At 43.1% G+C, this 15,706-nt stretch overlaps 1 protein-coding gene across 2 annotated transcripts; it reads left to right on the forward strand.

Annotated features, from left to right (window-relative positions):
• The first annotated feature begins 7,024 nt into the window (after positions 1-7,024).
• On the forward strand, positions 7,025-15,258 carry GJA10 (gap junction protein alpha 10). Of its 2 annotated transcripts, XM_086875187.1 has the most exons (3): positions 7,025-7,544; positions 7,644-8,380; positions 15,220-15,258. In XM_086875187.1, the coding sequence occupies exons 1-3, from the start codon at positions 7,025-7,027 to the stop codon at positions 15,256-15,258; spliced, it is 1,296 nt and encodes a 431-aa protein (XP_086731313.1). The 2 variants fall into 2 exon arrangements, with proteins under 2 accessions (XP_086731313.1, XP_086731312.1); XM_086875186.1 differs by having other exon boundaries at positions 7,025-8,380.
• The last annotated feature ends 448 nt before the right edge of the window (positions 15,259-15,706 follow it).

Below are 15,706 nucleotides of genomic sequence, written 5' to 3' on the forward strand. Positions count from 1 at the left end.
TGTCTGAGATCCTTCACTGGAAGAGTGTAGCTGGTGGCCCTTCAAGAGTCTCACTCCAACTTGCTGCTGAAGAATAGGTCTACTTCTATCCAGCACACATATTTTCACAGGATTCTGTTTAATGGATGTGAGTATCCAGAAGTTTTCCAGAGTTTAAATTCAGAGAGTGGGATTCATGGAGATGTGCATGATAGTGAAATCATGGGCTCTTGGGCATTGAATTTTGAGGGATTCTCTCCAAGGCAAGGTCTGTTGGCAGCTGAAGGCGTACATTCGGCAGTTGTCTTAACTCAGGACACTTAGATGTCAGTCCAGCAACACACAGCTATTCCCATTAAGGCTTTCCTTTAATTGTGTTCACTCTAAAACCAGATGCAGAATAATCTTTAGGAATTTGTCTTCATGAAGGGAGGCAGCAGTAATAAAGCATGCTGAGGAGCAGTCAAGGATTGCTTAGAAGAATCTGTGAAATCAGTCAAGAGGCATTTCAGGAGCGGAATTGGCTTTGCTAGGAAAGATGGATAAAGTTTCAGTGGTGGCTGGCTGTTTCCTGTGGAAGGTAACTTGCTCCAGGAGTGAGTTAGTACCAGTAGTATTGGTAATAATCATCTGTAGTAAAATGGGAAAACAAAGTGAAGTGACTTTTTTAATAAGCCAAGGTGTGTTTCTAAGACAGGGTACACTGTACAAGGTTAGTGCTTTAGGCTAAAGCTAAAATTCTGTATTCTCATCTTTGCATTTCATTATGCCCATACCTGAATTGCAGCTCAAAGCTGTTGTCCAGCTCACTGTTCACATCCCATTTGTGATGGGTTCAGTGATACAGCAGAAAGCATGTGATATGCTTTGGAGCACTTTGAAGGGGTTTTGACCCTGTACTGTTATCTTTGTTGTGATGTCAGAATTGTATTCGTACAAGGAAATGCTGCTGTCTGTATTAGAAAAAGTGGAACTATTTCCCACATACTAGTAGTTCCCACATACATCTTTTTCTGCTTTTCAAATGCGGGAGTCCCTGACAAGAATATTGAAACCTGCAATGCTATAAAAAGTGTATTTGAACCTAAGACTAGAAGAACATTATACTAGCTGGAATTTCTAATTTAGAATCAAAAAAATAGCCTGAATTGGAAGGATTCAGCTGCTGGCCCTGCACAGGACAGCTCCAAGAATCCCACCATCTGCCTGAGAGTGTTGTCCAAATGCTTCTTGAACTCTGTCTGGCTTGGTGCTGTGACCTCTTCTCTGGAGAGGCTGTTCCAGTGCTCAGCTACCAGAACAAAGAACCTTTTTATAATATCTGACCTAAACCTTCCCCACTACAACTTTAGGCCATTTTCTTGCATCCTATCACTGGGTACCACAGAGAGGAGATCAGCATCTGTCCCTCTTCTTCCCCTAACAAAGTTGGAGATTGCAATGAGGTCTCCTCCAGGCTGAGCAGACCAAGTGACCTCAGCTGGCTTCCCCTCAAGGCCCTTCACCATCATTGTTGTCTTCCTTTGGATGGTCTTTCCTATAGCTGAATGTCTCTCTTATATTGTGGCACCCAAAACTGCCCCCAGCACTGGAGGTGAGGCTGCCCCAGCTCAGAGCAGAGCAGGACAATCCCCTCCCCTGCCCGGCTGGCCATGCTGTGCCTGATGCACCCCAGGACACACTTGGCCCTCCTGGCTGCCAGGGCACTGCTGGTTCATGCTCAACTCTCCCTTGACCAGGACCCTTTCTATGGCTCTGTTTTCCAGCCTCTCATTTCCCAGTGTGTACGTACATCGCCCCATCCCAGGTGCAGAATCCTGCTGTCACACACAAGACAGAGTAAATGCTCCATACTGGATTTGGATACCAGGGTTTACTGGGACCAGACTTTTCACCCTTCTTGGCTGTGATCAGCTCCTGCCTTGTTCCTTGGGTCTCTGCTTCCCAGCAGGGACATCACCCCTGGTTCAGGAAGGTCAGGCATGAAGATGTGCTGGTTCCCACTGTGCTGCTTCTCACAGTTGCCTATTCCAGTCACCACTGGCTAAGGTCCCATCTCTGATCTGCAGGATATATTCCCTCCCACCACATCCACACACAGCCTGCTGTCATTCACCCTGTCAGCTGATTTCCTCTATGGCAGATGCTTATAGCAAGGGAGTGTCCTGAGGCACCACAGATTTTTGCTTCTCTCCAGCTGCAATCATCACCATCCCTGTGCCCTCACCCTGCTTTCATGCACAATTAATTATATGGCCCATTAACAAGCTTGTACAAGCAGTCCTTCAACAATATTAATTATTCTGCTGCTAAAGCGGAAATACACAAAATTGTCCCTGAACAGCCCAATGTCACCTGCCCTGTCCCCTGAGAAAACCAAAACCTCAAACCAGGTTGCTCTGAGGGCAGAGTGAAGTAGGCAGCCTGTGGTTCTGGACCTGCCAGGGTGCAAGTGGGATGGGACAGAAATGTGCTGGGCCCAGATTAAGCTGCTTGCTTCTGCAGTGGACACCAGAGCTCATTCTCTGACAGGATGGACACATCACAGGTGCAGCAACTCTTGCTCTTTTCTCAAGTTTTCACAGCCAGCAGAGGTGAAGAGTGTGCTCCTGAGAAACACCTGGGCACTGTGGAAGCTGCTGGAGATGCCAGGTCAATAACATCTCACAAGGCAGCACAGAGGACCCAGGCCTGAGTCAAAGGTCTGAGACAGCTGAAGCAACGAGGAAAAGCTCTGGGGACTTGGTGACCATATTTGGAAAGAAGAGACATGAAAATAAAATGGCAGTGGCAGGTATGAGAGTATATGAATGAGAAAGGCCTGGAGGTCTGGGTGATTTGCATAAAAACACATCTCTCAGTGGTAAAAAATGTAGTCCTGCTGCACCTAAAGCATTTGTTTGTGATGTGTGCATAAACCATACCTCTGCTGTGTTAGGTTGAAGCTAGAGGAAAGGCAGGGCTCTGAAGGAATATTCAAACAGGACTTTCAGGGAGACATATACAGCTTGTGTGAGAGACAAGGTTGCAGTGGTACATTAATCAGAGATAATTCTAAAAGAAGAGGTGAGGCTACTGTCATTTGAGAACTGGTCACTGGTTAGTAGGAGTATGTTCAGGGAGAGGAGTCTGAAATAGACATGTGCCTTATAAAGTGAAAGAAAAGGGCCAGAAGTTCCACAACAAGAGGAAAAATCAAATATTTGGAATTTCCATGAAATTTCGGCCTGGGCTTTGGCAAGAGTACACGGTAGGAGGTCTTAGTATCGGCAACTCAGTTCTGATGGCTCCAATTTCTCACAAAATACCATTTTGACAGCTCCCCTTCCTTTTTTAAACCTTGTCTCTCACAGATACCAGTTCTGAATGGGCTTGAGGGTGGCTGTTCAGCCCAGCTGATGAAGGGTCACTGTGCTGAAAGCCTGTGTTTTTAACTTAAGACTCGAGTCTTAGTTCCTGTGGCCTCCATTTTCAAAGGCTGAGTCTAACACATTCTAAATTAACTCACCAGGCAGCAGAGTATGAAATCGGACATGACCGATCGATCCTTGAGCATTGATTCTAAGCGAAACTAATGGAATGTAAAGAAAATGTAAGACTCTATTGTACTGTAAAGGCTGTCTATTTAGCCATTTTACAAAATAAAATTTCATTTGGGAGCTGGCTGGAGGTGTAAAATTCAAAGAACTGACTAAAACAAGGCGTAGGGACTTTACAAACTGCTGCCATACAGATTAAGCCTTGGGGGAATGGCTTTGTTAGACACCACTGACTAAAATAATTGCATGATAATTTTGGCTAGAGGCACCATCCTATCATCTGATGATTTTTAAACCGTGCATGAATAGTTCAGACAGAGCGATCTTGGCATCCAGCTACATAAAACTGAGAAGCCCGTTCAGTGTACCACGTCTATGCTTTGGCTCTTGGGGAAAAGAAAAAAAAGGAAAAAAAAGGAGATGCCCTAGGACTCTCAAAGAGAGGTCTCTGAGAAGTAACAACAAGCAGTTCTGCATGCTCCTTCTGCAGTGCTCTAAGAGACTAACCAAGGGCTTTCTCCTAAGGTAAGTGGCAGAAAAATAATTCTTCCTAGGGCAGTAAGGAGCAGGCAGGTGCCTCTCAGACTTGAAGCAATGCAAATTAAATCCATGAGTATTTGTGTCTTAACATTTAACTTCTGACAAGAAATTTAAAGTTTAATGCTGCTTTTTCGTACCTCAACTGATGAAAGCCTGGCATGAATGTAACGTAGAAGTAATTTGAATAGTGGCAAATGACAAGACGGTTTTTAAAGTAACAAAATCGAAAAATAGAGGAACTTTCTCCAAGAGAAATGGTGGATTTCCATCTGGTTCTAACTGATTACATGTGTGAATTTTTATTGTTTGAAATAACCATATAAAAATACTTGGGCAGACACAAAGTTAAATGGTATAATGAGAAGTGTCTCAGGTACATACTTTCTATACTAAAATTGGTGTTATTTCTAGTCTACAATACTAGTAGTATAGAATAGGCTGTACTACTAGAATTTCTAGTCTACTAGTAAACTGGAAATAATGATGTCATGGATATTTAAGATTACTGTCTTACAGTAAACTGAAATTACTCTGTTACACAGAACTCAATTAAAAGCAGGGAAGGGGAAAAATGGAAAAATTAGAAGCATGTTGCTATGACAAGGTTATGAAGTAGTTTGGGCGGATTTCTTAGAAATGCTGGTTTTTGTGGCTCTAAACTAAGTTTATTTTATGCACATTATTCACTGTGTCATTATTTATACTGCAGACCTACCAGTGCAGAGCTGAGGGGAAGTGTCCTGGTATCAAAGGCTCACTTAAAGGTTGAATTATACCATTCCTACAATTACATTACTTCCCTCTGCTGGCTTTTATAATGCAAAGGTTGAGGACAGTTATTTAAACACTGGAAGAAACAATTTAAGTAACAGAACTCTGTAGAGCCGGACTGATACCTTTATACACTTCCCTTGCCCCGAATAGTTACACACACTTTCCGTTCCAAAACAGACAATGACAGTTTCTACTGCTAGAGAATTTCATTGAATTTGGAATTAAAACATATTTATTCGTGAATTTACATTGTAGCATCACACTTGGGGTTTTGTTGTTTGGTTGGGGTTTTTGCTGAGTCAATCAGTTTCAGTGAGGGATCAGCTATTTCAAGGCAGTGAATATACTTAAAGCTCCTTTGCTTAACTGTTGCATTGGACTACAATAATTATTGCTGACTTTCTGTTTTCCTCATGTGTCTCATTGCAACGATATGCGTGGGAGGGAAGGAGTGGGGAAACACGATATTCTAGGTGCATAAAAAAAAAAGCCCTAAGAAATTGCTTGGCTAGATCTGTTTCCTTAGCCAGTTCCGTGTGTGAAAATTCAAATTTGCAGACAAAAAACAGTCCCATAAACATAATAATAAAGTCTGTAGGATGCCTATGTTGAGAATGACTTCATGGCTGGTTACAACTGAAATTTTTTACTTGCAGTGTGGGTAAATAAAACCTTGAAGCAAAACTGAACTTTTGGGGATCATGTCATGAATCAATATCATATTAATAATGGTGATATCACCCAGCTATGCTGTCATGTAAATATATACAAGATTTAGGGCACATCAACCAGCCACTTTTCAAAAAAGGCTTAGAAATTGCACTTTACTAAAGGTTGTGGTTTAGTGGAATTTGGGATGTTTTGAAAGTATTGTATCATAAAAAAAATCAAGTGTGAACCCTAAGGTAGGTATGATCCCAGCTGCTTTCAATAATTTATTGCTGTATTAGTAGAAAAAGTTCCAGGGACACAATACCAAACATGCAGTTGATTCACAAATAAACAGACAAATATCTTACATCTCAATTCCCCACATTACCCGAAGCTCCAAAATAAAGCCTCAAAAGAAGCAGCTTGTAAATCAAACAGAATATAGACCAATTTGCTTGAGAATCAAACTGTTTCTGGGAAAAAGGTAGTTAAAAAGATTTTCACTCACTCACTGCTAAAAACCTCCACATCACTCTGATTTCATTAGCTCATATATTAAAATTTATAATGAAGATGCAGTAAAACTTGATGCATAAAAACAGAGGTATTAACCCTAGCAGCACTCAGTTTATTGATATTATCCTAAAACTGAGACTGCAAATATAAATCAGTGAAAATGAAAGTGTAAATCAGCCACGCGTTTGTGGTTTTAGGAAGCCAAGAGAGCAATTTGTGAATTGTTACCCAGGTAGATGGGAAAATATTGGATGGATGGATGGATGGCATTAAAATTGCTACTACCTTGGGGTGAAAAATGAAACTTTTTAAAGTCACAGTTATAGGACACTTCTCAAAACTTATCCAACAAATTAAAGCCAAAAACATTACCTATTATGGCAAAACTATGGCAAATCCCTAGTCAATATCAAGTGGAGTGGGTGTAGAATGAAACTATAGTTGGCAAAGGATTTGCAAGGTGAGGAAAAAGTCATCTTCATTTCTAGTGGGAAGAAAATAATATAAAACTATGAGCAGTTATGGAGTACTTTGGCTTACAGCTGAAATCAATCTTTCTTAACCTTAAAATAATCTCACATTTGCATCTTTGACCAGTAATCATGAAGTTTGAATCCATTTAAAGACCCAGTAAGAAGAGAATAATGATGAACTTCTAAGAACTCTCCAGCTACCAGAAGAATGTATCTGAAAAACATTTTTTAAAATTTAAAAAAAAAACCAAAGCCAAATCAACCAACCAACCAAACAAACAAAAAATGGCCATTTCCAAAAGAAATCCATCGTTGGTAAGTAGAGAATAATGATGAACATTTAAGAGCTCTCTGCCTGCCAAAAGAATGTTTCTGAAACACATTTATTAAAATTTAAAAAAAAACCCAAAACAAACCAAAACCAAATACCAAAAATCCAAACCAACTAAAAATGGCCATTTCCAAAAGAAATCCATCATTGCAGGCAATTTTTTTTATAAAAAAATTATTTATTTATTTTATTTTTTATTTTCCAGAAATGAACTTCTGACCATGGGGGACTGGAACTTGTTGGGCAGCATCCTTGAAGAAGTGCACATCCACTCCACCATAGTTGGCAAGATCTGGCTCACAATCCTTTTCATATTCCGGATGCTGGTGCTGGGAGTGGCTGCTGAAGATGTCTGGGATGACGAGCAGTCAGAGTTCATCTGCAACACAGAGCAACCAGGCTGCAACAATATCTGTTACGACAAAGCCTTCCCCATCTCTTTGATCAGATACTGGGTACTGCAGATCATATTTGTCTCCTCCCCATCCTTAGTGTACATGGGCCACGCGCTCTACAGGCTAAGGGCGCTGGAGAAAGAGCGACAGAACAGGAAAGCCCACCTGCGGGCTCAGCTCGAGGACCTGGAGCCCATGCTCGAGGAGCACAGGAGAGTGGAGAGAGAACTGCGTAAGCTGGAGGAACAGAAGAAAGTGAATAAGGCACCCCTGAGGGGGTCCCTGCTGCGCACCTATGTCCTACATATCCTGACCCGGTCGGTGGTCGAAGTGGGCTTTATGATAGGTCAGTATCTTTTATACGGGTTTCACATGTCTCCCCTTTACAAATGCACTCGGCCCCCTTGCCCTAACACGGTGGATTGTTTTGTGTCCCGACCCACAGAGAAGACCATCTTTATGGTTTTCATGAACAGCATCGCCGCCGTCTCCCTCTTCCTCAACATCCTCGAAATCGCCCACCTGGGCATCAAGAAGATCCAGAAGAGCCTGTGCGGGCAGCCGCAGTGGCCGGCGGGCCCTTCCGAGGAGGACCCGAGCCTGTACAACTCCAAGAAAAGCTCGGTGGTGCCTCCGCCGCCCTGCCTGGCCAGCAACGCGTCCCCGCCGCGCCCCGCGCCCGCTCCGCTCCCGCCGCCCGCGCCCGCCGCCCCCGCTCCGCCGCCCGCCCGGCAGCACCGCGGGCAGCTCCGGGGCACGCCGCCGCCTCGCCGCCGGCACCACGGACAGCACCAGCCGCCCTCCTCCAGCAGCGAGGAGGCTCCGCGGGCCGCCCCGGCTGGCGGCGGGCCGGGGGCGGCGGGGGCTGCCGCTGCCGCCCGCCGGGGGCCCCGCAGGCACAGCCGGGTGAGCGCCTGCCGGGATCTGGATGAGGAGCGCGGCGACTCCCCGGACAGCGGGCACTGCCCGGGCACCCGCAAGTCCAGCTTCCTCTCCCGCGTCCTCACCGGGAGCCGGGCGGGCAGCGACAGCGAGAGCACCGCTTCCCGCGGCGGCTCCGGGCCCGGCCTCGGCCCCAGCCCCGGCCCCGGCCCCGGCTCCGGCTCCGGCTCGGAGGGGAAGCGCCGCTCGGAGGGCGCGCCCAGCCCGCCGCCAGCCGCCTCGGGACGCCGCGTGTCCATGGCAAGTAGCGCCCGGGACAGCCCGCGGGAGGGGGGCGGCGGGGGGCCGCGGCACCCTGTGCCCGCCCTGGGGAGGAGGGGGCGAGCCGGGGGGCAGAACGGCTCGGGCAGGACTTCCAACACAGCTCCAGCGCCTCGCAGCCTCCCGGACAAAGCCAAGCTCCCAAACGCTCGGCCTCCTTCTGCGGTGAAAGCAGCAACACCGGGGAATTACTGAGTCCCGAGGAGCAATATGTCACCGAATCCCAGCTTCTTTATACTCATTCCATCATCCCAATCAACTTGACGAGGATTGTCACAAGGAAAACAACTTCAGCTCCAACCACCGTAAGAAAGAGAAGTTTTGAATGCATTGAGTTACATGACACAACTTCTCTCATTTTCAGGTTTGTCCCACACGTGACCTCCAAGCTGAATGATTGTTCAATGAATAAATCAAAAGATCTACATGTAAAAACTCCCACCAAGTAATTGCAATGCCAGAGCCGGTGACTACAGAATTGATTTTTCAGCAGCTCTTCCTTTTCTTTGGCCACCTGCTCTAGGCTTGCTTACAGTCATAATGTTGATAAGGTATAGTGCTTGCATTCAAGAATCAACAAGGTTTCCTTAAAAGTGATTTGAATTCACAGGTTTTGTTCTTTGAGAGCATAGAAGCTCCTTTACAATTGCTTGCAGTAGCAAGCCCATAAATACCTTTTTATAGGCCATGTAATAAACAAGATTACTTCACACAATGCTCAAAGTCATAGATTCTGTTCAATTTTTTTCCTTGCTCTTCCTATGCACCCCACACCCCTTTTTTCCTATATATAAAACAAAAAAACCCCAACCAACCAACTTCAAATTTTTGTGGTAAGAAACACAAGGCACCGTTACATTGCCCATCCAAAAACTGTTTGTAAGTTCCAGTTTTCGTGGGGTTACAGTTCCTACAATTAGCCTGTCAGCATAAACCATATTCAATTGTCACTTAGGGACAAATTAACCACTTTCCACTTCTTTCTAAACAATCTTTCTAATACAGGGAGAGGGCCTAGAGCAGTCAAAACAGAGCAATCTGTTGATCTGCTGGCTTTTGGTACTCAGATAGAAGGCTCTTTAAAAAGGTGAAGTGCAGAAAGGTACTCAAAGCAAGACAAATTTCAGTAGCACTCTGCTGAGAACTCACAGAAGTTGCTTGGCAGCTTTTCCTGTGTAATGACAATGATTGTACCTTCCAGGGGAGATCTTCAGAGAAATATATTCAGTTTGCAAAACAGTGTCATTACTCTTGAAAGTAACACTCTTTCAGCATGCTGTCTTTGGAGATCATTATGTATAGGACTTGTGCTAGTATTTTAAGATGTGACTGATGTAAGTATACTACCTGGTGCTTCCTGCTTTACAGCATGCAATATTTAAAAGTACATGTACTTCTTAATACAATTGAGGCAAGGTTTTGGCAAATGCTTGTATTCTGGCACTGCTGCAACATTTTTATGAATACTGATTTCAATACACAAGTATGCTGGTGCCTCAAAAATATGTTGAACCTAGGCATTAAAACTTGAGTACTCGTACAGTCTGTATTCCTCAATTCCTGTATCAACTATTTTATTTGGTCGAAGGCACTCAGCATTGGTTTAATTTGTTTTAACTCGATTTCCAGAAGACAATAATTATGTATTAATGATAGAATCATAGAATGATTTGGGTCAGTGACTTGCAGCAGTAATCCAGAGAAAGCACAGACACTTTTTAATATAGCAGTGAATCCACATGCACAAACATACTCTAAACAGCCAAAATACAGTCTGTTCTAACCTGAATTTTACTAATCTAAGCTGGGTAGACTAACAGCAGAACTGGCACTGTTCTTCAATTTTCTTTGATAACTTCCCCAAACTGTCATCTCTAGTTCCGTACTGGTTCAAGTTTTTTCTTTTTCCCCTCATCTGCACCGTTCTGCCAGAATTTGTCTGTAGCATTCTTTGAATTTGTATCAATGAGAGAGGAGTATAAGCTCAACATTGAAAATACCACTTTCTACAGCTCAATAACCATTCCAGCAACCTCCAACCAAATACATACCAAAAACATAGTATGTTCTGTGCTAAGACAGTAGGAAAGCTGCAGCTGTCCACAAACACCATAGTTTTCTTCCTAACTGAAAGAAAACCTAAAAGTTACACAAAATCCATCCATCTGGTACTGCAAGAGTCTTCAGACAAGTCAGCTGCACTCTGTGAGTTGTGGCATCGAAAGCATCGAGCAAGTCTAATGTTACAGTTTATGGATGCTTCACCTTCAACCAGTGACCAGCTTTTTTTCTGGCCAGTATTATCAACGCCATTTCCACACCAAAACTGAATCTCTAATGAGTAAATAATAATAATATTTATATTATTTATATTTATATGAGTAAATAATAATAATTAGGGACAAATAATTAGGGACAAATAAATGTTTTAAAAGTTACCTTTCATTATGTATTGCACCCTTTGGATCAAACTGTGAAGACCAGGTGGTGGATAGTGATTGGCTGGGTCATACAACAGGATTTTTTTCCTAAGTACAAAACTGCATCTCTCAAAGAGAACAGGAAGTTTGTCTTAGGACTTCCTCTTTGGAGGAAAGGTTAGTTTGGACCTTTAGGAGAGAAAGCATTTAATTCTTCACTGAAAGCCCCTATGGAACTGTGCAGTAGGATATTGAATACAAAATCTATGTTTGGCTATCAGGATTCCTCAACTTTTCTAGACTTCAGTTCAAACCAGAACAGCTCTTCCCATTGGTAGGATTTTTACAGACCAACCATATTTGGCCACAATGCAAACTAGAGTCTATTATTCAAAACTTCCTTATCTGGAATTGGTGGAGATGAAGAGCCATTTCGTCATTTCACATCCAGCTGCAGCATAAACCCCTGACAAAATATTGATATTGAAATTGTTTGGTTTTACACCCAAACCACCACTCTTTTTGTTCCATTTCTTTCATGCGGCATTATCCAAAGTTAAACATTATTTGGACCAGGAAGCCAAAGTGAGAGAGACAAAAAACCTAAAAAAACTTATTTGACTAAAGATCCATTGAGAAAAAAAAAAAACTTTTTTTGAGCCACTGCTGGTCAAACTTTAGGTTTATTAGATTCTGAGGACAGACCACCAAAACTGGACCTTCAAGCATATAGCAAAGCAAAGGTGGAGAGTCAATGCTTAACATGAGGGTTATTTCCAGCTGATTTCATTCCACCTAAACACAATGACAAGAGCATTGCTGACTATATGGATAAACTAATCTCAATATAATGTTACAAAAGGCTACACTGACAGAGAAATCCAGCAACTGTGTACTGGTGAAATCAGACTATCTGCAAGTCTCTAAAACTTGGTCCTGAGGATCACAGTCAGCATGCTTTGAAGTGACAGAAAACAATTTGTTCATGGATAACTGTCTCCAAGCCAATAATTTCCAAGGTTCACTTAGAGTATACGTCTTAGGAAAGAAACAATATTTTATCTTCTAAGAGATATTGTGGGTACAATACCTCTTAGTTCTGCCCAAAGGTTTGCATCTCTCACCACATTTTAACTTTTTTTTTAAGGGGAGATACAGCTATGGAGCGAAAGGGCATATTCTGCATGGTCCCAGGCTGCCAGACTCAGGTGCAGCAGGCCTTAAATGGCAGCTTTTCACACAAAGCTGAGTGAGAAGTGCTTCACTGAATTTAGTATATCCATAATCATTGATGACAACCAGGAGGTAGATACACAAAGGTGTGTAGGAATTATGCTGCTGTCAACAGGAGTCTACACCTGAATGATATTATGTGGAAAAAACCAACCAAAACTCATAATTTGCACCAGTCAGAGTCTTGACTGGTGAATAATACATGCTTAAGCCTGGTAAGATGAATAGACTGATGCAGTCAAAGATCAGTATATAACAACTACAGATACAACTTGTGCTCTCTTGAAAATAAGGCAGGGCCAGGAATTACAGCCCAGAATAGGCAGCTGGCTCTTGCAGCATTGCACTGAGGAGTTTTGTCTCACAGCCTCTGCTGCAAGACTGTCGAGCCATTAAGACCATTGAATAACTCTCTTCTTATCTCTGGGGGCATGAAGAACAGATCTGAGCACTCCAAATGAATGGTTAGAGAAGACGGCAGCTTTACTTCCAAAGGCACCATTTACCAGAATCAAGTTTTCCTCGTCACCCATTTTCTGCAAACCAGGGAACGACTGCAGAATGATCAGAAAGCTCAGCTGAGATGACCACAGCCTGACAGTCCATCTTCAGAGTGTCACAATGTCTTCCCAATTCAATAGCTGAATGCAAGCATTTCTGCAAAAGCTGGAGGCTGTCTGGTATTTCATTGCTAGCTGCATTTGATGTCTTTCCTAGCTGTGTTTCCTGCCTTTCTAAAGCAGAGGACTCCAGCTCCATGCTACCTGAGCAGGATGTCCAGCATCAGTCCTTTTTGATCTTTATCTATATGATAGTTTTCTAAAGAATTCTATGGTGTGCTCTGAAACCTAAGAGATTTAATTTGGTTAATTTGGATTGGAATATTTACACTAGATTGGCTACTCTCTTTACAAAGGCACCAACTTTCAGATGACTTGGAACTAACTATCATATTTGCAACCCATGCCTAATCCACTGTACTAAGAGAACTACTGTGCTCTTGCTAGAGTACCCAAAGGTATTCCTTTAGGAAGATGGGGGGGCTTGACATTATCTAATGTTTGTATTTCTTCATGAAGCCGTGATAAGTTCCTAAATCAAAAAACAAAACTGGAAGTCATTGGAAGACGTATAGTGATCTTAGCAACCCAAATTACTAGGTCAAGATTTTCACAAAGAATTAGGCATTTTAGGCACTCTAGATTTTTGTTTTTCAAGAAGTGCTGCATCTTCCCATCCTCTCCTCCAGAGTGCCCTGTGTTTTCACAGTGTCATTTTTCTAAGTCTGTATTTTTGGCTACAAAGTAACCAATGTATCTTTAAATGCAAGGCTCCCTTCTCATGGTGAACAAAGGAAATAAAACTGACAATGAAGCAGATACTGATACTCTCAGACTGCAGAGTTAGTCTGAGATAGGGCTGCTGATTTTATTCTTTTGCAGAAAAGGAAGTCTCTGGGGCTGAAATCCTGGTTCTGTCAAAGTTGTGAAAATTTTACAATTCACTAGGTTTGGTTTCCCTCATTGCACTGCTCTATTCCTCCATGCTGTTCAATTTTTTCCTGCTTCTCAATTCTGCATTCAGTTTTGAGCCTCTTACCCACTGGGAAAACACTCCATAGTGAGCAGGATAGGGAAGAGAAAGCTGCTGTTCAGCATGAGTGCTTGCCATCTTCTTCAGAACAGAGCATGTTTACTCAGCCTTTCAGCAACGTGTGAGGAATAAACACCCACTCATTTAACTAGCTGCTCACCTGCTCTTGCTTCTGGGGCTGCAGCAGCTTGATAAGAGTGAATGTATGTTGAGATAACAAACCTGATAGCCACTGAGGAGTTATTTATACAGCTGAGCTCCACCAGGAAAATCTACAGGTGGGGTAAGGGACTGGCAAAACCTTGTGTTCCTCTAGGATTTTTGAGAGTCCTTAGAGTTATTCACATTTACACCTGCTGGAAACTGCTGCTGGTTTTGTACAGTTTTTCAGAGTAAGCACATCTTTAAAAAAAATAAATAAATCCCACAGTACTGGGATTTACAGTTTTATTCTGCCCTGGGGCACTCAGAAGAAAGTTGTGGTGATGACAGTGAGTGTACCAATTACCCTGCAAAAGCCACTTGGCCACCCAGAGGTAACTGTTCCCCACTTGCACAAACACAGATAAATTTTGGGTGTCAGCAGCAGCTGAACAATAATTAACCCCTCTGAGCATTTGTGCAGCAACAAACAAACATGCTGGATTTTAGAAAGGGGAACTTATTGAATTGAGTCCATCTTTGTAAGGTTTTAAAGAATTCAAAAATATACAAGCCCCCTTACTAGGTACAGGAGGAGCTACTAGGGTGGGTTCACTGATTTCAAACAAATTACTAAATCACAGAACTATAGAATCAGAATGGTTTGGGTTTAAAAGGACCTTATAGATAATTTAGTTCCAACCCCCACACCCATGGGCAGGGACACCTTCCACTAGACCACGTTGCTCAAAGCCCCATCCAACCCAGCCTTGAACACTTCCAGGGGTGGCATATCCACAACTGCTTGTTCCAGTGCCTCATCACCCCCACAGTAAAGAATTTCTTCCTAATACCTAATCTAAACCTACTCTCTTTCAGTTTTAAGCCATTACCCTTTGTCCTATCACTACATGCCCTTGCTAAGAGTTCCTATACAGCTTTGCTGTAAGTCCTGTTTAGGTACTGGAAGGTGCTCTAAGGTCTCCCTGAAGCCTTCTCTTCTCCAGGCTGAACACCCTAACTCAGCCTGTCTTCATAGGACAGGTGTCCCAGCCCCTCTGACCATCCTCATAGCCCTCCTCTGGACTTGCTCCAGCAGGTCCATGACATTCTTATACTGGGGTCTCAGAGCTGGATGCAACACTCCAGGTGAGGTCTCAGAGGAGTCAAATGGAGAGGGAGAATCACCTCCCTCAACCTGCTGGTCACACCAGTGCATTCATGTATTTATTTTGGTTTAAAATCAAGGTGTTTCCCCTCTTCCCACCCTGCCCTTAGCATTGAACAAAGCCCTACAAGGTAAGTATGTTGTCAGCTAAACACCAGATTTCCTTAACTACGTATGTGCTGGGGTTAATTATTATGATAGCATTTCCTTTTCTCCTTTAAGCCAATTCAGTTTCGTGCTTTCTTTCTCTCATTATCTTTCAGAGCATGCTCCTAGAACTATCATCCATCATGAAAAAGTAAGGACATAATAAGGAGAAGAAACAAATTAAGGGACTGAGCACAAATTGCCTTCAGCAGACAGATGAAAAGCAAATTTTCTGCTGTTATGTTCCCCTCTCCCACTGCTATAATGCTAAATTGATAATACAGTTTATAAAAGCAAACACTTTATTCCTCCATTTTGTGCCAATCCCAGCTGTACTGTACTCTGACTGCTGGTGTTAATGGGTAGCTCGCTCCACAACTCAAGATTTCTCTCACGCAGACTGAGCTGGATCTTGTCAGTGTGTGCTGCCACTGCAGAAACAGCCTGGTGTCTTTGGGGAGTGTTTTGGGATGTGCAACTTGTTGTGCATGCTAGTGGTGTTCATATCAGAAACCAGCCTGATCTACAGAACTTCAAGGTAGCTTAAGACCCAAGGCACCGACAAGAAAGGAATAGTTTGATTTGAAAGTAACCTGGATGGCT

The sequence above is a fragment of the Cyanistes caeruleus genome, chromosome 2, assembly GCF_971803275.1.
Source record: "Cyanistes caeruleus chromosome 2, bCyaCae1.hap1.1, whole genome shotgun sequence".
In the NCBI taxonomy this organism is placed as follows: Eukaryota; Metazoa; Chordata; class Aves; order Passeriformes; family Paridae; genus Cyanistes; species Cyanistes caeruleus.

Coding starts and splice junctions, on each gene's coding strand:
- GJA10 (XM_086875186.1), top strand. CDS start 7,025: ATGGGGGACTGGAACTTGTTGGGCAGCATCCTTGAAGAAGTGCACATC. Junction 8,381..15,219: donor CGGGACGCCGCGTGTCCATG/GCAAGTAGCGCC, acceptor ATTATCTTTCAG/AGCATGCTCCTAGAACTATC.